Raw genomic sequence first — 27,707 nt, 5'->3', positions numbered from 1 at the left:
GGGGCCCCTCAGGATCTGATTTTGTGGTTGGGGCCCCTCAGGGTTCAATTTTGTAGGCAGGGCCCCTCAGGGTCCGATTTTGTGGCCGGGGCCCCTCAGGGTCCGATTTTGTGGGTGGGGCCCCTCAGGGTCCAATTTGGTGGGTGGGGCCACTCTGGGTCTGATTTGGTGGGCGGGGCCACTCTGGGTCCGATTTGGTGGGAGGGGCCACTCTGGGTCCAATTTGGATGCCAGGGTGGCTCAGCCTCCTTTTTGTAGGCCAGGGTCTATCAGCCTCCGATTTGGAGCCTTGGGTCACTCAGCTTTCGATTTGGCGCGCCGGCCCTTTAAGACTCATTTTGGTGCGCCGGCTCTTTAAGAATCACTTTGGCGCGTCGGCTCTTTAAGAGCCAGGGTGGCTCACTGGGCTTCTAAATCCACTTTGGCACACATTCTCTCTCAGGGGCAAGTGTCATGTGATGAAGCTAGATTTGCATTTGTGGTGTGGGTTTTGCTTTAAGAGCTGATATTATGTGTCAGAAGCTCTGTCTTGGAGAGGTCATGTGACGTTCGTAGGCGTTGGCATAGTAACTGGGTCTGCCTGCGCATATCAATGAGCTCAACTGCCATTTCAATCGCCTCAGGGCACGTTTTGCCATTTCCCATTCAAATGCATTGAGACAGTGCATTCCAATGACGGGAAAAAAAATTTTCGAACGCAAATTGCGCAAAAACTACAAATCCGATCGACACGAAAAATACTTAGCACACCTCTCATGGACGCTGGCTTCGAAACGACACCTCAACGGAGTCTGTGCGTGTAGCGGTTCGGGCCACATTAATTGCGGAAATCAACTTAATAATAAGAAGAAGAATAAGTTAGCAGCGTTCGGATTACAATATAGTGGTTTTTTCAAACCACTATAACTGAATAATGAATTGAAATGGTGCCTGGGCTGCCCCTTTAAGAGAGACTTGCCTGCTGCCCCTGCAAGACTTTCAACTCAGGATCCTTTTTAACTGTGAGTGCCTCTCAGGGGCCACTTTGGCCTCAGGGTCTGATTTGGTGGGTGGGGCCCCTCCGGATCTGATTCCTTGGCCTGGGCTCCTCAGGGCTTGAATTTTGGTGGGGATCCCTCAGGCTCTGATTTTGTGGGTGTGGCCCCTCAGGGTCCGATTTTGTGGGTGTGGCGCCTCAGGGTCCGATTTTGTGGGTGTGGCCCCTCAGGGTCCGATTTTGTGGGTGAGGCCCCTCAGGGTCCGATCTTGTGAGTGGGGCCCCTCAGGGTCCGATTTTGTGGCCGGGGCCCCTCAGGGTCTGATTTTGTGGCCGAATCTCCTCAGGGTCCGATTTAGTGAGCGGGGCCCCTCAGGGTCCGATTTGGTGAGCGGGGCCCCTCAGGGTCCGATTTGGTGAGCGGGGCCATTCAGGGTCTGATTTGGTGGGCGGGATCTCTCAGGGTCCGATTTTGTGGACGTGGCCCCTCAGGGTCCGATTTTGTGGGTGGGCCCCTTCTGGGTCTGATTTGGTGGTTGGGGCCCCTCGAGGTCCGATTTGGTGGGCGGGGCCACTCTGGATTCGATTTGGTGGGCGGGCCCCTCACGGTCCGATTTGGTGGGCGTGGCCCCTCGTGGTCCAATTTGGTGGATGGGGCCTCTCTGGGTCTGATTTGGTGGGCGGGGCCATTCAGGGTCCGATTTGGTGGGCGGGGCCACTCTGGGTCCGATTTGGTGGGAGGGGCCACTCTGGGTCCGATTTTGTTGATTGGGCCCCTCAGGGTCCGATTTTGAGGGTGGGGCCCCTCAGGGCTTGAATTGTTGGCCGCGATCTCTCAGGCTCATATTTTGTGGGTGTGGCCTCTCTGGGTCTGATTTGGTGGGTGGGGCCACTCTGGGTAAGATTTGGAGGCTGGGGTCGCTCAGCCTCCAATTTGAAGGCCGGGGTCGTTGAGCTTCCGATTTGGAGGCCGAGGTCAAAGAGCCTCCGATTTGGAGGCCGGGGTCGATGAGCTTCCGATTTGGAGGCCGGGGTCGATGAGCCTCCGATTTGGAGGCCGGGGTGGCTCAGCCTCCGATTTGGAGGCCGGGGTGGCTCAGCCTCCGATTTGGAGGCCGGGGTGGCTCAGCCTCCTATTTGGAGGCCGGGGTGGCTCAGCCTCCTATTTGGAGGCCGGGGTCGCTCAGCCTCCGATTTGGAGGCCGGGGTGGCTCAGCCTCCGATTTGGAGGCCGGGGTGGCTCAGCCTCCGATTTGGAGGCCGGGGTGGCTCAGCCTCCGATTTGGAGGCCGGGGTGGCTCAGCCTCCGATTTGGAGGCCTGGGTCAATCAGCCTCCGATTTGGAGGCCGGGGTGGATCAGCCTCCGATTTGGAGGCCGGGGTGGATCAGCGTCCGATTTGGAGGCCGGGGTGGCTCAGCCTCCGATTTGGAGGCCGGGGTGGCTCAGCCTCCGATTTGGAGGCCGGGGTAGCTCAGTCTCCGATTTGGTGTGTCGGCCCTTTAAGACTCATTTGAGTGCGCTGGCCCTTTAACAATCACTTTGGCGCGTTGGCCCTTTAAGAGCTAGTTTGGCTCACTGGGCTTCTTTTAAATCCACTTTGGCGCACACATTCTCTCTCAGGGGCATGTGTCATGTGATGAAGCTAGATTTGCATTTGTGCTGTGGGTTTCGCTTTAAGAGCTGATATTATGTGGCAGAAGCACTGTGCTGGGGTTCAAGTGAAGTTCGTAGGCGTTGGCATAGTAACTGGGTCTGCCTGCGCATATCAATGAGCTCAACTGTCATTTCAATCGCCTCAGGGCACGTTTTGCCATTTCCTATTGAAAAGCATTGGAGACAGTGCATTCCAATGACGGGAAAAAAAATTTTCAAACGCAAATTGCGCAAAAACTACAAATCCGATCGACACGAAAAATACTTAGCACACCTCTCATGGACGCTGGCTTCGAAACGACACCTCAACGGAGTCTGTGCGTGTAGCGGTTCGGGCCGCATTAATTGCGGAAATCAACTTAATAATAATAAGAAGAATAAGTTAGCAGCGTTCGGATTACAATATAGTGGTTTTTTCAAACCACTATAACTAGATGTGTATTTCCTGAGGGAAGTACAGATAGTGGTTTGAAATGGTGCCCGGGCTGCCCCTTTAAGAGAGACTTGCCTGCTGCCCCTGCAAGACTTTCAAGTCAGGATACGATTTAACTGTGGGTGCCTCTCAGGGGCCACTTTGGCCTCAGGGTCTGATTTTGTGGGTGGGGCCCCTCAGGGCCTGATTTTGTGGGTGGGGCCCCTCAGGGTCCGATTTTGTGGGTGGGGCCCCTCAGGGTCCGATTTTGTGGCCGGGGCCACTCAGGGTCCAATTTTGTGGCCGGGGCCACTCAGGGTCCGATTTGGTGGCCGGGGCCCCTCAGGATCCGATTCGGTGGCCTGAGCTCCTCAAGGCTTGAATTGATGGCCGGGATCCCTCAGGGTCTGATTTTGTGGGTGGGGCCCCTCAGGGTTCCGATTTTGTGGTTGGGGCCCCTCAGGGCTCCGATTTTGTGGGTGGGCCCATCAGGGTCCGATTTTGTGGGTGGGGCTCCTCGGGGTCCGATTTTGGGGCCGGAGCCTCTCAGGGTCCGATTTTGCTGGTGGGGCTCCTCAGGGTCCAATTTTGTGGCCGGGGCCCCTCAGGGTCCGATTTTGTGGGTGGGACCCCTTAGGGTCCGATTTTGTGGGTTGGACCCCTCAGGGTGCGATTTTATGGTTGGGCACCTCAGGGTCCGATTTTGTGGGTGGGGCCCCTCAGGGTCCGATTTTGTGGGTGGGCCCCCTCAGGGTTTGATTTTGTGGCTGGGGCCCCTCAGGGTCCGATTTTGTGGCCAGGGCCCCTCAGGGTCCGATTTTGTGGTTGGGGCCTCTCAGGGTCCGATTTTGTGGCTGGGGCCCCTCAGGGTCCGATTTTGTGGCCGGGGCCCCTCAGGGTCCGATTTTGTGGTTGGGCCGCTCAGGGTCCGATTTTGTGGCCGGGGCCCCTCAGGTTTTGATTTTGTGGTCGGGTCCCTCAGGGTCTGATTTTGTGGGTGGGGCCCCTCAGGGTCTGATTTTGTGGCTGTGACCCCTCAGGGTCCGATTTTGTTGGTTGGGCCCCTCCGGATCCGATTTTGAGGGTGGGGCCCCTCAGGGTCCGATTTTGTGGCTGGGGCCCCTCAGGGTCCGATTTTGTGGTTGGGGCCCCTCAGGGTCTGATTTTGTGGCCGGGGCCCCTCAGGGTCCGATTTTGTGGGTGGGGCCCCTCTGGGTTCGATTTTGTGGCCGGGGTCTCTCAGGGTCCGATTTTGTGGCCGGGGCCCCTCTGGGTCTGATTTTGTGGTTGGGGCCCCTCAGGGTCCGATTTTGTGGTTGGGGGCCCTCAGGGTCCGATTTTGTGGGTGGGGCCCCTCAGAGTCCGATTTGGTTGGCGTGGCCCCTCAGGGTCCGATTTGGTGGGCGGGGCCTCTCTGGGTCCGATTTTGAGGGAGGGGCCCCTCAGGGTCCGATTTTGTGGGCGGGGCCCCTGAGGGTCCGATTTGATGGGCGGGGCCCCTCAGGGTCCAATTTTGTGGGTGGGGCCCCTCTGGGTTCGGTTTTGTGGCCGGGGTCTCTCAGGTTCCGATTTTGTGGTTGGGGCCCCTCAGGGTCCGATTTTGTGGTTGGGGCCCCTCAGGGTCCGGTTTTGTGGTTGGGGGCCCACAGGGTCCGATTTTGTGGCCGGGGCCCCTCAGGGTCTGATTTCGTGGCCGGGGCCCCTCAGGGTCCAATTTTGTGGCTGGGGCCCCGCAGGGTACGATTTTGTGGATGGGCCGCTCAGGGTCCGATTTTTGGGCCGGGGCAATTCAGGTTCCGATTTTGTGGCCGGGGCCCCTCAGGGTCCGATTTTGTGGGTGGGGCCCCTCAGGGTCCGATTTTGTGGCCGGGGCCCCTCAGGGTCCGATTTTGTGGTTGGGGCCCCTCAGGGTCTGATTTTGTGGCCGGGTCTACTCAGGGTCCGATTTTGTGAGTGGGGCCCCTTAGGGTCTGATTTTGTGGGTGGAGCCCCCTGGGTCCATTTTGGTGGGCGGGGCCACTCTGGGTCCGATTTGGTGGGCGGGCCCCCTCAGGGTCTGATTTGGTGGGCAGGGCCCCTCGGGGTCTGATTTGGTGGGTGGGGCTCCTCAGGGTCCGATTTGGTGGGCGGGGCCTCTCTCGGTCCAATTTAGTGGGCAGTGCCCCTCAGGGTCCGATTTGGTGGGTGGGTCCCTTCATGGTCCGATTTGGTGGGCGGGGTCACTCTGGGTCCGATTTGGTGGCCAGAGCCCATCAGGGTCCGATTTGGTGGGCAGGGCCCCTCTGGGTCTGATTTGGTGGGCGGGGGCCATCAGTGTCCGATTTGGTGGGCTGTGCCACTCTGGGTCCGTTTTTGGTGGGCAGGGCCACTCTGGGTCCGATTTGGAGGCCAGGGTGGGTCAGCCTCCGATTTTAAGGCCGGGGTGGCTCAGCCTCCGATTTGGAGCCTGGGGTCACTCAGCTTTCGATTTGGCGCGTCGGCCCTTTAAGACTCATTTCGGTGCGGCGGCCCTTTAAGAGCCAGTTTGGCTCACTGGGCTTCTAAATACACTTTGGCGCACATTCTCTCTCAGGGGCATGTGTCATGTGATGAAGCTAGATTTGCATTTGTGCTGTGGGTTTCGCTTTAAGAGCTGATATTATGTGGCAGAAGCTCTGTTCTGGAGATGTCATGTGACGTTCGTAGGCGTTGGCATAGTAACTGGGTTCTGCCTGCGCATATCAATGAGCTCAACTGCCATTTCAATCGCCTCAGGGCATGTTTTGCCATTTCCCCATTCAAATGCATTGAGACAATTCATTCCAATGACGGGAAAAAAAATTTTCTAACGCAAATTGCGCAAAAACTACAAATCCGATCGACACGAAAAATACTTAGCACACCTCTTATGGATGCTGGCTTCGAAACGACACCTCAATGGAGTCAGTGCGTGTAGCGGTTCGGGCTGTATTAATTGCGGAAATCAACTTAATAATAATAACTAGATGTGTATTTCCTGAAGGAAGTACGGATAGTGGTTTGAAATGGTGCCCGGGCTGCCCCTTTAAGAGAGACTTGCCTGCTGCCCCTGTAAGACTTTCAACTCAGGATCCGTTTTAAGTGTGGGTGCCTCTCAGGGGCCACTTTGGCCTCAGGGTCTGATTTGGTGGGTGGGGCCCCTCAGGATCCGATTCGGTGGCCTGGGCTCCTCAGGGCTTGTATTGGTAGCCGGGATGCCTCAGGGTCCGATTTTGTGGGTGGGGCCCCTTATGGTCCGATTTTGTGGCCGGGGCCCCTCAGGGTCCGATTTTGCGGCAGGGGCCCCTCAGGGTCTGAATTTGCGGCCGGGGCCCCTCAGGGTCCGATTTTGCGGCCGGGGCCCCTCAGGGTCTGATTTTGCGGGAGGGGCCCCTCAGGGTCCGATTTTGCGGGTGGGGCCCCTCAGGGTCCGATTTGGTGGGTGGGGCCCCTCAGGGTCCGATTTTGTGGCCGGAGCCCCTCAGGGTCCGATTTTGTGGCCGGAGCCCCTCAGGGTCCGATTTTGTGGCCGGGGCCCCTCAGGGACCAATTTTGAGGGTGGGGCCCCTCAGGGACCGATTTTGAGGGTGGGGCCCCTCAGGGTCTAATTTGGTGGGTAGGGCCCCTCAGGGTCTGATTTTGTGGGTGGGGCCCCTCAGGGTCCGATTTTGTGAGTGGGGCTCCTCAGGGTCCGATTTTGTGGCTGGGGCCCCTCAGGGTCTGATTTTGTGGGTGGGGCCCCTCAGAGTCCGATTTTGTGACCGGGGCCCCTCAGGGTCTGATTTTGTGTTTGGGGTCCCTCAGGGTCCGATTTTGTGGCCGGGGTCTCTCGGGGTCCGATTTTGTGGCCGGGGCCCCTCAGGGTCTGGATTTGTGGGTGGGGCCCCTCAGTGTCCGATTTTGTGGCTGGGGCCCCTCAGGGTCTGATTTTGTGGCCGGGGCCCCTCAGGGTCTGGATTTGTGGGTGGGTCCCCTCAGGGTCCGATTTTGTGGGTGGGGCCCCTCAGGGTCCGATTTTGTGGCTGGGGTCCCTCAGGGTCCGATTTTGTGACCGGGGCCCCTTAGGGTCTGATTTTGTGACTGGGGCCCCTCTGGGTTCGATTTTGTGGCTGGGGTCTCTCAGGGTCCGATTTTGTGGGTGGGGCCCCTCAGGAACCGCTTTTGAGGGTGGGGCCCCTCAGGGTCTAATTTGGTGGGCGGGGCCCCCTCAGGGTCCGATTTTGTGGGTGGGGCCCCTCTGGGTCCGATTTTGTGGCCGGGGCCCCTCTGGGTCCGATTTTGTGGCAGGGGCCCCTCTGGGTCCGATTTTGTGGCAGGGGCCCCTCTGGGTCCAATTTGGTGGGCGGGACCACTCTGGGTCCAATTTGGTGGGCAGGGCCTCTCAGGGTCCGATTTTGTGACTGCGGCCCATCAGGGTCCGATTTTGTGGCCGCGGCCCCTCAGGGTCTGATTTTGTGGCAGGGACCCCTCTGGGTCTGATTTTGTGGGCGGAGCCCCTCTGGGTCCAATTTGGTGGGCGGGACCACTCTGGGTCCAATTTGGTGGCCGGGACCACTCTGGGTCCGATTTTGTGGGCGGGGCCTCTCAGGGTCCGATTTGGTGGGCGGGGCCCCACAGGGTCCGATTTGGTGGGCGGGGCCACTCTGGGTAAGATTTGGAGGCTGGGGTCGCTCAGCCTCCAATTTGGAGGCCGGGGTCGTTGAGCTTCCGATTTGGAGGCCGAGGTCAAAGAGCCTCTGATTTGGAGGCCGGGGTCGTTGAACTTCTGATTTGGAGGCCGGGGTCGATGAGCCTCCGATTTGGAGGCCGGGGTGGCTCAGCCTCCGATTTGGAGGCCGGGGTGGCTCAGTCTCCGATTTGGAGGCCGGGGTGGCTCAGCCTCCGATTTGGAGGCCGGGGTGGATCAGCCTCCGATTTGGAGGCCGGGGTCGATCAGCCTCCGATTTGGTGGCCAGGGTGGCTCAGCCTCCTATTTGGAGGCCGGGGTCGATCAGCCTTCTATTTGGAGGCCGGGGTCGATCAGCCTCCGATTTGGAGGCCGGGGTCGATCAGCCTCCGATTTGGAGGCCGGGGTGGCTCAGCCTCCGATTTGGAGGCCGGGGTCGATCAGCCTCCGATTTGGAGGCCGGGGTGGCTCAGCCTCCGATTTGGAGGCCGGGGTGGCTCAGCCTCCGATTTGGAGGCCGGGGTGGCTCAGCCTCCGATTTGGAGGCCGGGGTGGCTCAGCCTCCGATTTGGAGGCCGGGGTGGCTCAGTCTCCGATTTGGTGTGTCGGCCCTTTAAGACTCATTTGGGTGTGCTGGCCCTTTAACAATCACTTTGGCGCATTGGCCCTTTAAGAGCTAGTTTGGCTCACTGGGCTTCTTTTAAATCCACTTTGGCGCACACATTCTCTCTTAGGGGCATGTGTCATGTGATGAAGCTTGATTTGCATTTGTGCTGTGGGTTTCGCTTTAAGAGCTGATATTATGTGGCAGAGGCTCTGTGCTGGGGTTCAAGTGAAGTTCGTAGGCGTTGGCATAGTAACTGGGTCTGCCTGCGCATATCAATGAGCTCAACTGTCATTTCAATCGCCTCAGGGCACGTTTTGCCATTTCCTATTGAAAAGCATTGGAGACAGTGCATTCCAATGACGGGAAAAAAAATTTTCAAACGCAAATTGCGCAAAAACTACAAATCCGATCGACACGAAAAATACTTAGCACACCTCTCATGGACGCTGGCTTCGAAACGACACCTCAATGGAGTCTGTGCGTGTAGCGGTTCGGGCCGCATTAATTGCGGAAATCAACTTAATAATAATAATAAGAAGAAGAATAAGTTAGCAGCGTTCGGATTACAATATAGTGGTTTTTTCAAACCACTATAACTAGATGTGTATTTCCTGAAGGAAGTACAGATAGTGGTTTGAAATGGTGCCTGGGCTGCCCCTTTAAGAGAGACTTGGCTGCTGCCCCTGCAAGACTTTCAACTCAGGATCCGTTTTAACTGTGGGTGCCACTCAGGGGCCACTTTGGCCTCAGGGTCCGATTTTGTGGGTGGGACCCCTCAGGGCCCGATTTTGTGGGTGGGGCCCCTCTGGGTCCGATTTTGTGGCCGGGGCACCTCAGGGTCCGATTTTGTGGGTGGGGCACCTTAGGGTCCGATTTGGTGGACGGGGCCACTCGGTCCAATTTGGTGGGCGGGGCCACTCAGGGTCCGATTTGGTGAGTGGGGCCCCTCAGAGTTCAATTTGGTCAGCGGGGCCCCTCAGGGTCCGATTTTGTGGGTGGGGCCCCTCAGGGTCCGATTTTGTGGTTGGGGCCTTTCAGAATCTGATTTAGTGGGCGGGGCCCCTCCGGGTCTGAATTGGTGGGCGGGGCCCCTCAGGGTCCGATTTGGTGGGCGGGGCCCCTCAGGGTCCGATTAGGTGGGTTGGGCCCCTCAGGGTCCGATTTTGTGGGTTGGGCCCCTCAGGGTCCCTTTTTGCGTCCGGGGCCCCTCAGGGTCCGATTTTGTGGCCGGTGCCTCTCAGGGTCCGATTTTGTGGTTGGGGCCCCTCAGGGTCCGATTTTGTGTCCGGAGCCTCTCGGGGTCCGATTTTGTGGTTGGGGCCCCTCAGGATCCGATTTTGTGGCCGGGGTCCCTCAGGGTCCGATTTTGTGGCCGGGGCCCCTCAGGGTCCAATTTTGTGGGTGGGGCCCCTCAGGGTCCAATTTTTTGGCCGGGGCCCCTCAGGGTCCGATTTTGTGGTTGGGGCCCCTCAGGGTCCGATTTTGTGAGTGGGGCCCCTCACGGTCCGATGTTGTGGCCGGGGCCCCTCAGGGTCTGATTTTGTGGCCGGATCCTCTCAGGGTCCGATTTTGTGGGTGGGGCCCCTCAAGGTCTGATTTTGTTGCCGGGGTCCCTCAGGGTCCGATTTTGTGGCCGGGGCCCCTCAGGGTCCAATTTTGTGGGTGGGGCCCCTCAGGGTCCAATTTTTTGGCCGGGGCCCCTCAGGGTCCAATTTTGTGGGTGGGGCCCCTCAGGGTCCAATTTTGTGGGTGGGGCCCCTCAGGGTCCAATTTTGTCGGTGGGGCCCCTCAGGGTCCGATTTTGTGGTTGGAGCCCCTCAGGGATCGATTTTGTGGTTGGGGCCCCTCAGGATCCAATTTTGTGACCGGGGCCCTCAGGGTCTGATTTTGTGGGTGGGGCCCCTCAGGGTCCGATATTGTGGGTGGGGCCCCTCAGGATCCGATTTTGTGGGTGGGGCACCTCAGGATCCGATTTTGTGGTTGGGGCCCCTCAGGGTTCAATTTTGTAGGCGGGGCCCCATCAAGGTCCGATTTTGTGGCCGGGGCCCCTCAGGGTCCGATTTTGTGGCCGGGGCCCGTGAGGGTCCGATTTTGTGGCCGGGGCCCTCAGGGTCCGATTTTGTGGCCGGGGCCCCTCAGGGTCCGATTTTGTGGTTGGGGCCCCTCAGGGTCCGATTTTGTGAGTGGGGCCCCTCAGGGTCCGATGTTGTGGCCGGGGCCCCTCAGGGTCTGATTTTGTGGCCGGATCCCCTCAGGGTCCGATTTTGTGGGTGGGGCTCCTCAGGGTCCAATTTTTTGGCCGGGGCCCCTCAGGGTCCGATTTTGTGGTTGGGGCCCCTCAGGGTCCTATTTTGTGAGTGGGGCCCCTCAGGGTCCGATGTTGTGGCCGGGGCCCCTCAGGGTCTGATTTTGTGGCCGGATCCCCTCAGGGTCCGATTTTGTGGGTGGGGCCCCTCAGGGTCCGATTTTGTGGCCGGGGTCCCTCAGGGTCCGATTTTGTGGCCGGGGCCCCTCAGGGTCCAATTTTGTGGGTGGGGCCCCTCAGGGTCCAATTTTTTGGCCGGGGCCCCTCAGGGTCCAATTTTGTCAGTGGGGCCCCTCAGGGTCCGATTTTGTGGTTGGGGCCCCTCAGGGATCGATTTTGTGGTTGGGGCCCCTCAGGATCCAATTTTGTGACCGGGGCCCTCAGGGTCTGATTTTGTGGGTGGGGCCCCTCAGGGTCCGATATTGTGGGTGGGGCCCCTCAGGGTCCGATATTGTGGGTGGGGCCCCTCAGGATCCGATTTTGTGGGTGGGGCCCCTCAGGATCTGATTTTGTGGTTGGGGCCCCTCAGGGTTCAATTTTGTAGGCGGGGCCCCTCAGGGTCCGATTTTGTGGCCGGGGCCCGTGAGGGTCCGATTTTGTGGCCGGATCCCCTCAGGGTCCGATTTTGTGGGAGGGGCCCGTCAGGGTCCGATTTTGTGGCCGGGGTCCCTCAGGGTCCGATTTTGTGGCCGGGGCCCCTCAGGGTCCGATTTTGTGGCCGGGGCCCCTCAGGGTCCAATTTTGTGGGTGGGGCCCCTCAGGGTCCAATTTTTTGGCCGGGGCCCCTCAGGGTCCAATTTTGTGGGTGGGGCCCCTCAGGGTCCAATTTTGTGGGTGGGGCCCCTCAGGGTCCGATTTTGTGGTTGGGGCCCCTCAGGGATCGATTTTGTGGTTGGGGCCCCTCAGGATCCAATTTTGTGACCGGGGCCGTCAGGGTCTGATTTTGTGGGTGGGGCCCCTCAGGGTCCAATTTTTTGGCCGGGGCCCCTCAGGGTCCAATTTTGTGGGTGGGGCCCCTCAGGGTCCAGTTTTGTGGGTGGGGCCCCTCAGGGTCCGATTTTGTGGTTGGGGCCCCTCAGGGATCGATTTTGTGGTTGGGGCCCCTCAGGATCCAATTTTGTGACCGGGGCCCTCAGGGTCTGATTTTGTGGGTGGGGCCCCTCAGGGTCCGATATTGTGGGTGGGGCCCCTCAGGATTCGATTTTGTGGGTGGGGCCCCTCAGGATCTGATTTTGTGGTTGGGGCCCCTCAGGGTTCAATTTTGTAGGCGGGGCCCCTCAGGGTCCGATTTTGTGGCCGGGGCCCCTCAGGGTCCGATTTTGTGGTTGGGGCCCCTCAGGGTCTGATTTTGTGGCTGGGGTCCCTCAGGGTCTGATTTTGTGGCCGGGGCCCCTCAGGGTCCAATTTTGTGGGTGGGGCCCCTCAGGGTCCAATTTTTTGGCCGGGGCCCCTCAGGGTTCTATTTTGTGGGTGGGGCCCCTCAGGGTCCAGTTTTGTGGGTGGGGCCCCTCAGGGTCCGATTTTGTGGTTGGGGCCCCTCAGGGATCGATTTTGTGGTTGGGGCCCCTCAGGATCCAATTTTGTGACCGGGGCCCTCAGGGTCTGATTTTGTGGGTGGGGCCCCTCAGGGTCCAATTTTTTGGCCGGGGCCCCTCAGGGTCCAATTTTGTGGGTGGGGCCCCTCAGGGTCCAGTTTTGTGGGTGGGGCCCCTCAGGGTCCGATTTTGTGGTTGGGGCCCCTCAGGGATCGATTTTGTGGTTGGGGCCCCTCAGGATCCAATTTTGTGACCGGGGCCCTCAGGGTCTGATTTTGTGGGTGGGGCCCCTCAGGGTCCGATATTGTGGGTGGGGCCCCTCAGGATTCGATTTTGTGGGTGGGGCCCCTCAGGATCTGATTTTGTGGTTGGGGCCCCTCAGGGTTCAATTTTGTAGGCGGGGCCCCTCAGGGTCCGATTTTGTGGCCGGGGCCCCTCAGGGTCCGATTTTGTGGTTGGGGCCCCTCCGGGTCTGATTTTGTGGCTGGGGTCCCTCAGGGTCTGATTTTGTGGCCGGGGCCCCTCAGGGTCCAATTTTGTGGGTGGGGCCCCTCAGGGTCCAATTTTTTGGCCGGGGCCCCTCAGGGTTCTATTTTGTGGGTGGAGCCCCTCAGGGTCCAGTTTTGTGGGTGGGGCCCCTCAGGGTCCGATTTTGTGGTTGGGGCCCCTCAGGGATCGATTTTGTGGTTGGGGCCCCTCAGGATCCAATTTTGTGACCGGGGCCCTCAGGGTCTGATTTTGTGGGTGGGGCCCCTCAGGGTCCGATATTGTGGGTGGGGCCCCTCAGGATCCGATTTTGTGGGTGGGGCCCCTCAGGATCTGATTTTGTGGTTGGGGCCCCTCAGGGTTCAATTTTGTAGGCGGGGCCCCTCAGGGTCCGATTTTGTGGCCGGGGCCCCTCAGGGTCCAATTTGGTGGGTGGGGCCACTCTGGGTCTGATTTGGTGGGCGGGGCCACTCTGGGTCCGATTTGGTGGGCGGGGCCACTCTTGGTCCAATTTGGATGCCAGGGTGGCTCAGCCTCCTTTTTGTAGGCCAGGGTCTATCAGCCTCCGATTTGGAGCCTTGGGTCACTCAGCTTTCGATTTGGCGCGCCGGCCCTTTAAGACTCATTTTGGTGCGCCGGCTCTTTAAGAATCACTTTGGCGCGTCGGCCCTTTAAGAGCCAGGGTGGCTCACTGGGCTTCTAAATCCACTTTGGCGCACATTCTCTGTCAGGGGCAAGTGTCATGTGATGAAGCTAGATTTGCATTTGTGCTGTGGGTTTTGCTTTAAGAGCTGATATTATGTGGCAGAAGCTCTGTCTTGGAGAGGTCATGTGACGTTCGTAGGCGTTGGCATAGTAACTGGGTCTGCCTGCGCATATCAATGAGCTCAACTGCCATTTCAATCGCCTCAGGGCACGTTTTGCCATTTCACATTGAGAAGCATTGGAGACAGTGCATTCCAATGACGGGAAAAAAAATTTTCAAACGCAAATTGCGCAAAAACTACAAATTCGATCGACACGAAAAATACTGAGCACACCTCTCATGGACGCTGGCTTCGAAACGACACCTCAACGGAGTCTGTGCGTGTAGCGGTTCGGGCCGCATTAATTGCGGAAATCAACTGAATAATAATAATAAGAAGAATAAGTTAGCAGCGTTCGGATTACAATATAGTGGTTTTTTCAAACCACTATAATTAAGAGGGTTTAGGGAGAGAAAACGACCTTGATTTTAAGGTTTATATTAAGAATATGTTATACTGGACAAAAATGTGAATGTTTAAATTATGCATTTTAAGAGGCCATTTAAAGTGCACTTTTCTATATTTAAATTGCAGATTTTATACACTTTCTACTTTTCTATGTATACAGAAATACTGAGGGGGTTTATTACTAAATTTTAAGATACTGTCCTCAGACATGAATGCAACTTTTATTTGCCACCATATCCCGATTCTGCCTTACACACTGGTCTACTAAAGTATTCTGAGTTTTGAAGATGCAGGAGAGTACACATGAGTCTTTTGTAGGGCATGCTCTCCAAATTGCAGAAGGGCGTATATTAGTGGAGGATTCCTAGAACAATAGCTTAAAATTATGTTGTTCTTAGAAATTTCTAGAATAAGCTTTGCATTTTGTTTCCTATGATATATTTATTCTTATGTTACAGAATATAAGGCGTGGGATCATTCGTTCTTGGAAGTTTGTTAACCATGAAGTGCTAGCTACAAGTTCCCGCCCAGAGTGGCCTCCTCTTCTGCACAATCTCTGTTTCTTGCATGGTGCCATACGCTTCAGAACATTGTATGGTGGAGGCTGGAATTGTCCAGATGCAATGACATTTGGCTGTGCAGAATTAATGGTATGTGAAAAAGCAACTGTAAATTAATGATTTTATGAAACAAAAAAAATAGTAGCAATATCTGAGAAATGCATAAGTTCTTGAATCAACAATGAAGCATTTATATGTTTACTTAAAAATAAGATGTTTGATCTCATTTAGTAATATGAAGGCTCCACATCTCGCCACCCTGCATGACGCTAATATTGCGTCAGCGGGATCACGTGGTAAGGTCTCCAAACTTGTACCAATGTGACATTCTGCACCCTCTGAGGGCACGTATGGACAGCTTGGAACAGTTTTACACAGACACCGTCTGTCTACACGGGCCCAGGAAGGTACAGGGAGTGAGAGGAGGAGGCCCACACAGTCACTGATGTGGCACCACACTCACACACAACCATGACAGGCTGAGAGGCCCATTTCACTAGCCCCAGTGAAACAGAACCTTATCTGCCCGGTAGAACTGCCACCAGTTTCTCGTTCGATATAAGCTCAGTCCATTAACAGGATTATATTGGGACAGAAACCAGCCCCGGTAACATGGAAAGTAAAATCGAAAAATGGACATGTGGATTCGTGGATTGAAATAAAAGTGCAGCCCAGGGTTAATTTAACCTCAGGCTGCTCTTTTATCTTGATCCATGAATCCACACGTCTGAGTTCTTGGTTTAACTTGTCCTGCTATGTGGGCTGGTTTCTGGCCCGATATAATCCTGTTAATGGACCGCTCTTATATCTAATGAGGAACTGGTGGTAGTTCTACTGGGCTGGTAGAACCTCTCATATGATGAAAGGTTGGTAAAGTTGGGCTTGTTTAGCTTAGAAAAAAGATGCCTCAGAGGAGATCTCAGTTACATGTATAAATATATGTGTGGTCAGTAGAAAGGACTGGCACATGACTTATTCCTTCCAAGAAACATACTAAGGACGAGGGGGCACTCATTATGGGTGAAAGAAAGGCTATTCAGAGAGCTAAATAGGAAAGGGTTCTTTACAGTTAGAGCAGTCAAACTGTGAAATGTCCTACCACAAGAGGTAGTAATGGCAGACACTATTACAGCTTTTAAAAAAGGGAAGGGGGATTTCCTCAGTACACATAACTTTGCGAGTTATAGTTAATTTAGTGACAAAATGAACAATTGGTGGAGAAAGGTTGAACTTGATTGACTTTTTTCAACCTATGTAACTATGTAATATGTAAATGTATTTCTGAACTTTTCTTTTAAAGAATTACTTTATATACTCGTGTATAAGCCGAGATTTTCAGCACTTTTTTGTGCAGAAAACGCTCCCTTTGGCTTATACATGAGTCATTGTCCAGAAAGCCGGCGGGGGAGGGGGAGCGGCGTCAGGAGCCGGCGGCTGTGGCACAGTGACAGCTGCAGCCACCGGCTTCCAGAAGACATCACACTCACCCTTCTTGCGTCGTCGCTGCATCTCCATCCTTGCAACTCAGTTCCGGTGCCGGCAGCTCTTCCTGTGCTGAGCGGTTACGTGGTACCGCTCATTAAGGTAATGAATATGTATGCATCTCCACTCCCATAGGCGTGGAGTACATATTCATTACCTTAATGAGTGGTACCACATGACCGCTCAGCAAAGGAGAGCTGCTGCGCCGGGACAACAGAGATGCAGCGACGGCGTGAGGAGGGTGAGCCATGCATACGATGGGACGGGGGGTGAGCCATGCATACAACAATAGGACCACACATAGCAGGACAAAACGGGGAGCCACATACCAGGACAGGACGGGGGAGCCACATACCAGGAAATGATGGGGGGAGCCATGCATAGCAGGACAGGGATGAGGGAACAATACATACTTATACTCGAGTCAATAAGCTTACCCAGTTTTCCATGGCAAAATTAGGTGCCTCGGCTTATACTCGGGTCGGCTTATACTCGAGTATATATAGTATATAAACAGTTTAAGAATGTAATCCTGCTCATAGATTCCCTTTAAACACACTGGATTTCTTTTATAGACAAGTATGTTTGAATTATTCATAACAATTCATTCTTTCCATTGCATTTTATGTATTATCTTTAGGAAAGCATTGAGATACTAAAGCGTGAATTTAAGGAGGACTCTGAGAATGCAAGAAAGATTCCATCTTGGACTGCTCTGAGATACCTACTGTCAGAAGTATGTGAATTTTTTTTTTCAATGTCACTTCTATGGGTGCCATATCTTTAGTGGTATTCCCACTTTCCAGATGCACTGTATTCTATATTCTTCTATGGCAATCTGTATATCTGAAGGTCTAAACGGAGACCGAAGCATCATATATGTTCACTGTGGATTGCAAATAAATAATCTTTTTTCCACATCAATTAAGTTCTTCATATATATTACTTTAGACAGAGGGAGGACATGATCTTACAGACAATCTCTGGTATTTCGTAATAAGGTGGGGATGATGCCAGAAGATGTGTATAATTGGGCGTCACCAACATTCACATGATACTGGAAGCCAAATCTGTTGATGGTTTGTCCAATTAGGGCAGTATATAGGGAGTAGAAGAGGAACCCAGTTATTAAGGAGAATAGGGGAAGATGAGCCAGCAAAAGATACAGTGAAGGAGCGGTCAGAGAGGTAGAAAACCGAGAGATGTTTCCTTGAGGCCCATAGAGAGGAGCATAGTGAAGAGGAACTGGTGGTCCACAGTGTCAAATGCTGCAGAGAAATCCAGGAAATTCACCACGGAGAAGTGACCTTTAGATTTTCCTGTTAATAAATTGTTAGAGACTTTAGTGAGGGCAGTTTCAGTAGAATGTAAAGAGCAGAAATCAGATTGTAAAGGATCAGTTATCTGAAAGATAGTGGGTTAAAGGCCTGTCACACTAAGGCCTGTTTCACACTTCCGTTTTTGTGTCCGCCAAACGGATCCGTTTCCGTTTTTTTGACGGAAACTGATGCAAACGGATCCGTTTTTTTGACGGATCCGCGGTAACCGTAATGGAAGTCTATGGGACAAAAAAAAACGGATCCTGCAAAAAATGGCGGATCCGTTTTTTTACGGAAAACAACGGATTTTGACGGATTTGAAAAAACGGAAGTGTGAAACAGGCCTAAGCGATATCGCTAGCAATATCGCTGTAACGTCACTGTTTTTTGTGACGTAGCAGCGATATTGCTAGCGATATCGCTATGTCTGATACTTACCTCCGACCGGCTCCCCGCTGGTTATCGCTGATCGCGCGAGAACATCCTGGACCGTTTCTCGTCATCAGCTTCCTGTGGCGCCGACGAGCGACGCGTGGACCCGGGCGGGAGGACGTCAGGATCGCCTCGTCTGACAGGTAAGTAGCGACCCCCGACCGCTGCGATGTCGCTGGTGAGATCTGCCTGTGTGGCAGCTCACTAGCGACCACTTAGCGATGCACCAGCGATCCTTACCGCGTCATATCGCTGGTCGGGATCGCTGGTGCATTGCTAAGTGTGACAGTACCTTTAGACTGGAGTGGAACAAGTATTCTAGGATTTTAGAGATGAAGGGGAGATTAGAGACAGATGTCTGTAGTTAGCAGAACAGTTTTGGTACTGGGATTTTTTTTAAAGGGAATCTGTCACCCCTTTTTGAGATCTCATATAATGATATCATTCAATTGTGTGTCACATAAGGATTCTCTTAGTACTTTTGCTTCCCCCTGACCCCGCACCTTTCATGTATAAATACCTTTTTTATATCGGTTCAGATGTATGTAAACTGCCACGGTCCGGTCCGATGGGCGGGGCTTATTCAACTGCTCCCCCCACCATGTCGTGCTCTATACAAGAAGAAATGCGTAGAGCAAGACAGGGAGGGGGGGAGCAGTTGAATAAGCCCCGCCCAGCGGACCGGACAGCGGCAGTTTACATACATCTGAACCGATATAAAAAAGGTATTTATGCATGAAAGGTGCGGGGTCAAGGGGAAGCAAAAGTACTAAGAGAATCCTTATGTGACACACAATTGAATGATATTATATATCTCAAAAAAGGGGTGACAGATTCCCTTTAAATGATAGGATACAAGTGGGGCTACGATGGCTCATTTAAATAAAGAGGGAAAGATTCCAGAAGAAATAGAGATGCTTAATATTTTAGTTAGGTGGGCAGTGACAACTGGGGAGAGAGACTGTAGGAGATGTGAGGGAATAAGGTCACACATCACAAATATAAACCGGTTGTCCATTGATCACAAATTAAAATTGTCAGAAAAGAGCATATCACATAATCTTAGTCCATAAAATTACCTAATGTCTGGTCCTTATGAACCAATGTTTCTGCAAAAAAAAAACAAAATACTGTGGTAATAGAAAGGAATCAGCAATCACAATATAGAAAAATATTGGCAGCTACAGACGTTAATATTGCTCTGTTATTGGTCACATAGCACAGAAAAGTGGCATTGGTAACTGCTTAATTGTCAACTGTCGTGGTCTTTTTTTGCAGATAATCTACGGTTGCAATGTTTCAGATGACTTTGACATGACAGTCTTGACTTCCATGATAGATTACTGGATCAGCATAAATACTACAAAGAAAGACAGTGAACTCACTAAATGTATGCTATTTTCTAATACAAATATTTCTATGAAAGAACACTACGGGCCAAATTGAAGCTCTGTAATATGCATTATGCAGGTCCTGAGGCATGGAGCATGAGCACCCTCCCATTCCCAGATATAACACAGCGTGCCAGTTTTAATTTAATGATTTTTATTAAAATTTGTGTTTTTATTAGCAGTCGTATCTTGTGTTGAACACTGCACAATATAGAGTTTTAGCTGTTATTAAAAATGTGGCAAGATAATAGGACTGAAGGAAACTAAAAACAAACAGGAAATATAAGATATGATCATTGTCTTACGCTATTTTAATAGTTGAAATTGAATCTGTAAAAATAATATATTTCTGCTAATATTTGATGTAGTGTTAGCATATTATTTGCATGACTTTAGGGACAAGTATAGTTTGGTGACGAATGTGTGGTTATATTTATTTTGTAGTAAAATTCAGAATTCCATCATCTTTCTTTAATCTGGATTTAAATCCTGCTTCGCTGGCACAAGCGATGGAACTCATCCCCCAGTATTCATTAGATGCTCCGGAAGCTTTCCACATGCACCCCTCTCCAGTGGTAATACAAGCATGCACTCTATAGTATCACCCTGCATAACAAACATCCCTATATTAACGCCAGTGGTTTACAACTTCTTATCCAGGTTCAGTTTGGAGAACAAGGTTATATTATTTCTAAACTCTGCCAAATGTATGGCTACAAAGAAGGGTTCTGCAGACATGGTGAAAAACCTTTCCAAACATCTCAGAAAGGTAAATGGCTACAAGAGTATTTTACAGTGAATTAGACAGTGGGTACCATTAGTTCCCATTCTTGCAGCAATTTCCCTGTATTTTATTTGCTTAACTTTTTTGAACTTATTTCTATGTGTAGAATCCAAAAAGGCAGGAGAATGAAACCCCTATATTAAAACTTATCTTTTGTTAGGACAGTTTAAAAAAAATAACCAAAGAGCTGGCATTAGTCAGCAATTCAAAAACAAAAAATAAATGTGCAAAAAAAGAGAGATAAAGAAGAGAATGCTCAGCAGCGGTCGGTCCCCTGTATTTAGGCCGAGGACTGGATATCCCCTGATGATCCAAGGGAGAAACGTGTCAGGAGTGAGACAATGTGAAGGTTGAGATAAGTCCCATCCTCCTGTATGAGGACAGTTTATATTGATAACCTAAACTTTTTTTATGTCAGTGTACATGTGATAAGCCTTTGCACATGCTGTTATGGTTACCACATTTGTGTTATTTTTCAGTGGGCTGTATGGTGGATTTAGACATTTTGTTTCAGAGATGTATATGAAAGAATTGTTTAAGCGTTAAAGAGTCTGTTACCAGTGAGGGTTTGCCCAGGGGCTAGTCGATGGTGAGTGGGGCTAACAGAAATATACTCACAGAGAGTGGCAGAGTCTCAACAAAGGTTGGGGATATTTTTGAACAATACACCAATGTTCCCCCATATGGTCTTACTATCATATACAATAGGTATAAAGAAATATCAAAAATGTATTCATATAAATCAAAATGTTACACACTTTTTTTAAAGTTACAAAAAGGACAGACAGCCTAGAAAATACCAGCAGTCCCTTGGGGAACACCAACCACAATATGGGTAAGCACCACTAATGAATACGTATATATACCTGTTGCATATGTGGTGCATTGCACACATGAAAAGTGGCATTATTTGTATTGACAAAATATATGTACCATCCACCTGACATACGGAGGAAAAAATGGCTGGTATTTATCAGTTTCCTGAGGGAGGTTCTTTAAACTGATCTGTCTACAATTCTACCCATTTTTATCCACTGTGATCATCTGATTAGTGGTTGCTTATTTTCCCCAGGCTTCTGATATTTTCTAGGCTGTCTGTCCTTTTAAAAAAAAAAGTGTTTAACATTTTGATTATATGAATACATTTTTTTATGTTTCTTTACACCTATTGTATACAACCCCTGGCAAAAATTATGGAATCACCGGATTTGGAGGATGTTCATTCAGTTGTTTAATTCTGTAGAAAAAAAGCAGATCACAGACATGGCACAAAACTAAAGTCATTTCAAATGGCAACTTTCTGGCTTTTGGCTATGTGCACACGTTGCGGATTCTGCTGCGGATCCGCAGTGTTTTTGGCTCTGCGGGTCCGCAGCAGATTTAGCTGCGTTGTACAATACCATTATTTTTAATGGTAAAATGAAAAACGCTGTGCACATGCTGCGGATTTTTCCGCGGGTTCAAATCCGCAGCATGTCAATTCTTTGTGCGGAATCCGCAGCGGTTTCACACTTTCTCCATTGTAGAGGTGTGAAACCGCAGGCTAATCTGCAGGTAAACCGCAGGTCTTTTGACCTGCGGATTTTTCCAAATCCATGCGGAAAAATCCGCAGCACCTTTCACTACATGTGCACATAGCCTAAGAAACACTAAAAGAAATCAAGAACAAAAAATGTGGTAGTCAGTAATGGTTACCTTTTTAGACCAAGCATAGAGGAAAAATTATGGAATCACTCAATTCTGTGGGAAAAAAATTAATGGAATCATGAAAAACAAAAAAAACCACTCCAACACATCACTAGTATTTTGTTGCACCACCTCTGGCTTTTATACCAGCTTGCAGTCTCTGAGGTAGGGACTTAATGAGTGTCACACAGTACTCTTCATCAATCTGGCTCCAACTTTCTCTGATTGCTGTTGCCAGATCAGCTTTGCAGGTTGGAGCCTTGTCATGGACCATTTTCTTCAACTTTCACCAAAGATTTTCAATTGGATTGAGATCTGGAATATTTGCAGGCCATGACATTGACCTTGTGTGTCTTTTTTCAAGGAATGTTTGCACAGTTTTTGCTCAAAGGCAGGATGCATTATCATCTTGGAAAATGATTTCATCATCCCCAAACATCCTTTTAATTGATGGGATAAGAAAAGTGTCCAAAATATCAACATGAACTTGTGCATTTACTGTAGATGTAATGACAGCCATCTCCCCAGTGCTTTTACCTGACATGCAGCCCCATATCATCAATGACTGTGGAAATTTGCATGTTCTCTTCAGGCAGTCATCTTTATAAATCTCATTGGAACAGCACCAAACAAAAGTTCCAGCATCATCACCTTGCCCAATGCAGATTCGCGATTCATCACTGAATATGACTTTCATCCAGTCATCCACAGTCCACGATTGCTTTTCCTTAGCCCATTGTAACCTTGTTTTTTTCTGTTTAGGTGTTAGTGATGGCTTTCCTTAACTTTTCTGTAAGTAAATCCCATTTCCTTTAGGCGGTTTCTTACAGTTCAGTCACAGACATTGACTCCAGTTTCCTCCCATTCGTTCCTCATTTGTTTTGTTGTGCATTTCCTGTTTTGGAGACATATTGCTTTAAGTTTCTGGTCTTGACGCTTTGATGTCTTCCTTGGTCTGCCAGTATGTTTGCCTTTAACAACCTTACCATGTTGTTTGTATTTGGCCCAGATTTTAGACACAGCTGACTGTGAACAAACAACATCTTTTGCAACATTGCGTGATGATTTACCCTCTTTGCAGAGTTTGATAATCCTCTCCTTTGTTTCAATTGACAACTCTCCTGTTGGAGCCATGATTCATGTCAGTCCACTTGATGCAACAGCTCTCCAAGGTGTGATCACTCCTTTTTAGATGCAGACTAACAAGCAGATCTAATTTGATGCAGGTGTTAGTTTTTTGGGAATGAAAATTTACAGGGTGATTCCATAATTTTTTTCCCACAGAATTGAGTGATTCCATAATTTTTCTCCTCTGCTTGGTCTAAAAAAGTAACCATTACTGACTACCACATGTTTTGTTCTTGATTTCTTTTAGTGTTTCTTAAAGCCAGAAAGTTGACATTTGAAATGACTTTAGTTTTGTGCCATGTCTGTGATCTGCTTTTTTTTCTACAAAATTAAACAACTGAACGAACATCTTCCAAGGCCGGTGATTGCATAATTTTTGCCAGGGGTTGCAGCACTCCTTTTTTCGGATGTACATCTTGCACCCGCAATCTAAGGTGCTAACCTCCATAGCTAGGTAGTGTTTTTGAACATTAAGGCTAAGTGCACACGTACCGGAACGCTCGCGGAAATTACCGCGAGAATTCCGGAATTCCAGTCCGCGGGAAAATCGCATTTTAAATTCCTGCGATTTTCCCGCGGAAAAACTAGCATTTTGCAAGCGTAATTAGCTTGCAGAATGCTAGCGTTTTCCAAGCGATCTGTAGCATCGCTTGGAGAACTGATTGACAGGTTGGTCACACTCGTCAAACATAGTGTTTGACGAGTGTGACCAACTTTTTACTACTGAGGCTGCCTATGCGGCATCAGTAGTAAAATATAGAATGTAAAAAAAATAAAAAACGGTGTTATTCTCACCCTCCGACGTCCCGCGCATCCGTTCCCAGTAATCCTTTGCGAAAATGCCCGCGATGACGTCAGTTCTCGCGGGATCGCGACGTCTCGCGGTGATTCGCGATGACGTCGCGCGAATGACCGCGAGACTTCGCGATCCCGCGAGAACGGACGTCATCGCTAGCATTTTCGCAAAGGACTACTGGGACCGGAGCGTGGAGAGAGGCGGGAAGGCTTCGCGGGACGTCGGAGGGTGAGAATAACAATATTTTTTATTTTTTAATTCTATTTTTTACAGGGATATGGTACCCAAAGCCCGGAGGACAGTCTCCTCTCCTCCGGACCGTGGGTACCATCCGCAATTGTTCTGCTTACTTTCCGCATGGTGTGCACAGCCACATGCAGGAAGTAAGCGGAACAATGCATTCGTATGGGTGCGGGATTGCCGCAATTCCGCAAATTAATGAGCATGCTGCGGTTTTTACCGCGAAGCGATTCCACCGCGGTAAAAACCGCAGCATTAGCACAGCATTGCGGAATCCCATAGGAATGCATGGGATGCTTATTTTTCGCGTTTTCGCTGCAAAATCGCGCGGTTAAAACCGCCGCAGAAACGCGAAAAAAATGCAACGTGTGAACTCAGCCTTAGTAGGGATATTACTAGGGCCAGTTTCCATGGGGCATTCCCCCATACCTGTGGATCTTTACATCCTAGTTCTTATACCCTCCAGAAAGGTCATATATTATAAATTACCTCTAAACTGGGTATGAAATTTTACCTAAATATAGGGAATCACTGCTGAACCTTATTTTCTTTAACACTATTTTATTTATTTTTTTTATCTTTGGAACTCTATTGTTGATATCTCCAGTTGTCTCTGGGAATTATTTGACTGGAATAATAAAAGATAGGTTTTCATATTTGTGTTTCTTTCTGCTGCCTTTTGGAATCTATACATTCTTATACCACAGATTTTGTCTTATATATACTTTGTGGATTTGTGTAACTTTCGAACAACATACTCTATGATAAAGAGGTGGAAAACCCCACATTTGGCACTCTTTATGGTACAGCGTAACCCTCCGAGTCTTATTAAAAAAAAAATAGAGCTTAGGGTTTCTGTGGTCAGAGTTTACACATTTCCATGTAAGCTCTGTTGTCTGTACACAGCTGTAAATCTCTCCTCCAGAGATCTTCTTGACTAAAAACACTCTTTGGGCAGACAGCAGCTTGTGTCACACATTGGGTTCCATTGTAAAAGTGCATATATTTTACAGTGGTTTTTGTACAGTAAAGGACAGTCAGCTGTAGTTGCAAAACAGATGCATACCATCCCAACTGAGGCGAAGAAACTCACTAAATAGTCAACGTGGCCTAAAAGTCACAAAATTTTATGTTACACAAAAATTTTGAGACTTTTCAAAAGGGTTTTTTTTTTAAACTCAGAATTCTGGCATAATTGCTTTGATGAATTGAGGACTGTATTGAATTTTTCCAACGCAGGTGAACATACTCTAAAATATATAATACTAGTGTTGTAAGATAACACATTCATAGTCACAATAAAACCTTTAAAATACATTTTATATGTTTTACCATAAGGTGTGAAACTGTCTTCATTTCAAAGTCCTCGCTCCTCATCATTGAAAATGCCAGAGATTTTACCCAGGTCTGCTGAGATAGCAATGCCCAGGCTGTCAGAGCTTCATGACATCTGTGCTTCCATGTTGTCCAAGCTACCACGAGGATGGAGTCGGGTAAATATGTAATCTTCCACATTGCATAAACTATTATAATCTACATGTGTGATACTAGTGTATTCAGATATACGACATTGGCAATACATACATTTCTGTATTCCTAATTATTTTTATTCTGCTACAAGGATTTTATTAATGACCGTCTTAAAAAACTTGGAGGAGACACACCGTTCAATCTCTTTTTGAAGAAAGAACTTGGTCATCTTATGGCGCTGGTATCTGAAATTAGAAACAATTTGCAGGTGAATATCAATGTAGATTATCAAGTGTTAATGATTTGTCTTTTTTTGTTATTAACCCGATAGTCAATGCAGCAGGGCAATTGGTAAGCGCAAAGGCGAAGCGCCAGAATTAGAGTATATAATGTGTTGCGCCACTTCTGGGGCAGTTGCTTGCTGGTATTTTTACGCTGAGAAGGGCCAAATATCCATGGACCTTCCCAGCCTGATAATATCAGCTCACAGCTGTCTTGCTTTACCTTTGCTGGTTATCAAAAATGGGGGGACCCCACGTCATTTTTTTAATTTATTAGGTTAACATGTACAGTAAGCTACACACAAAAGGCACTAATTCTACATCTCATGGATATAAAGTCCACAGTATATAAAAACAGGTAATTTTTATTGAGTATAAAAGGCATTAAAATATATAACAAAAAAAGGTATAGACAAAAAGCCAATCAGACAAAAACAGTCTCAGGTGTGAAGGACCAACACACATCAAATATGTATACAGAGTTAGGAATAGCAGGATCTAAGCAGATGGTAATGGTATCCACGGTTATAAACATTGTGTAAAGATACATACAGAAGTATGTCCCACGGGCACGCAACACTGATAACACTGGTACTGGGTTTTTTTCCAGTACCGGTAAAATCAGCTTGTGTGAAGGGGGCCTTATAGAGATTTTTTTTCCACGTGGACCAGAAATCTGTGGATAATCATCCATGTGCACTAGCATATAGCCCACATTGCAAATTAATTGGTCCAAAACTATTCTGGGTGTGCAGCTTTAAAAATCTGGGGGCAAAGATTTCAAGTGATTTAATTGAACATGTTGAATTCAAAAATATTATTGGGTGCACTTAATTAGGCTTCCATTTTTACATAACACACCATACACCAGGAAGAATACATCTACATACCCTACTGAAAAACTGGTAAAGAGTGAAGGAAAACAAAAAGAAACCTGTAGATTCAGTCACTAAATTATTTTTTTCTCTTATTCATTAAGATGATAAAAAATTCTCTGGAATCATCTGAAATTTTAGGAGATCAACTTTCAGATTCGGACATTGGTACCATTGTTCATGAATTGTATCACAAGAAGCCTCCATCACACTGGTGTAATATGGCGTGGAACTTTTCTTGCCCATCTGATTGGTCTGTCTCTTACTTTCTACAAGATTTACAACAGAGAGTATCACACTTCGAGAAGCTGCTTCAACTTGTAAGTAAATTCAAACCAAGTGCCTCCTCCAATTATTGCCGCACCACCGATTTTGGAACAGTTTTTCTTTCTTCGGTGCCCTTCTGTTCCAAAGTTATAGCCCTCTAAATAAAGATGCAAATTTTCCCTACACCCCATTGGGCTTATGAAACTGAACTTGTCTGGACAAGTATAAGGGTTTTTTTCGTGCATAGTATTTTTTTTCTTTGGAAAAATGCAGTGTTTTACGGTAGCAGCAAAACAAATGAGATTTCGAAAATCTCATTCACGAGTTTTTTGAGCAGCTAATGGTATGTGCGCACTGCCAGTATAGTTTTTCACCACATTTTCCAGGCAGAACATTGCAGATATTTGCACGATGTGGATGAGATTTTATGACACCATCAAATCTATCGATGCTGCGGATTTCACCCTTTGTACGGAAAATCAGCAGCAAAATGTTTAGTGTCCACGTCTAAATGTTTTGCATTATATTATTCTCTGATTGGGGTCCATTGTGAATTTTTATTATTTAAAAAGGTACATGCAAAATACTGTGGATGAGACCGGAGGGCTACTTCACACTAGTCTATGAAAGTACAGATCAAAAACGGACGCACAGATTGTATATTACTTATTACTCTGCTGTGCGGTTTTTCTTTTATTCCTCTTAGAAATATCAATACTTTGTGTTAATATTCCCATTGTCAAAGGTTTGTGTTCTTACCCTTTTTGGATGTACAAATTATCTCTTCAGTGAGGAAGAGGGCTAGAACTCTAGCGCCTCCTATTGGAAGCCTCGATCCTAAAAGTCAATAGGTGGCGCTGTATTCTAGTTCGCTTCCTCTCCGAAGAGAACATTTGCATATTTATATTTCTCAGAGGAGCATGCAAGGCTTATAAGGGTACGTTTCCACGTACCATATTGTCGGCGCTTTGGACGGAGCGGAAACTCAGCTCCGCCTAAAGCCCCACCCCCTTCTGTACCTGCAGTGATTCTAGGCGAGTTCATTGAACACATCCAGAATTGCTGCAGCGTATCCATAGAGTAGGCTGTTTACCTTGCGGAGACTGAGCGTCTCCGCAAGGTAAACAGACATGCTTCGGTCTA

At 49.6% G+C, this 27,707-nt stretch overlaps 1 protein-coding gene across 1 annotated transcript in view; it reads left to right on the top strand.

The window, feature by feature from the left end:
• LOC141100933 (uncharacterized) overlaps window positions 1-27,707 on the top strand; it is a 516,918-nt gene that overhangs the window by 472,913 nt on the left and 16,298 nt on the right. Inside the window, exons 98-105 of the mRNA XM_073589707.1 lie at window positions 14,312-14,503; window positions 16,536-16,631; window positions 18,925-19,036; window positions 19,482-19,612; window positions 19,698-19,806; window positions 25,010-25,164; window positions 25,293-25,409; window positions 26,402-26,617. Of these exons, the coding sequence (XP_073445808.1) occupies window positions 14,312-14,503; window positions 16,536-16,631; window positions 18,925-19,036; window positions 19,482-19,612; window positions 19,698-19,806; window positions 25,010-25,164; window positions 25,293-25,409; window positions 26,402-26,617 (1,128 nt within the window). The remainder of the gene's footprint in view (window positions 1-14,311; window positions 14,504-16,535; window positions 16,632-18,924; window positions 19,037-19,481; window positions 19,613-19,697; window positions 19,807-25,009; window positions 25,165-25,292; window positions 25,410-26,401; window positions 26,618-27,707) is intronic.

Source organism: Dendrobates tinctorius, unplaced genomic scaffold, assembly GCF_039654945.1.
Source record: "Dendrobates tinctorius isolate UK_male_01 unplaced genomic scaffold, ASM3965494v1 ptg000111l, whole genome shotgun sequence".
In the NCBI taxonomy this organism is placed as follows: domain Eukaryota; kingdom Metazoa; phylum Chordata; class Amphibia; order Anura; family Dendrobatidae; genus Dendrobates; species Dendrobates tinctorius.
Note: the sequence above shows the minus strand (reverse complement) of the source record. Positions and strands in the feature narration are given on the sequence as shown.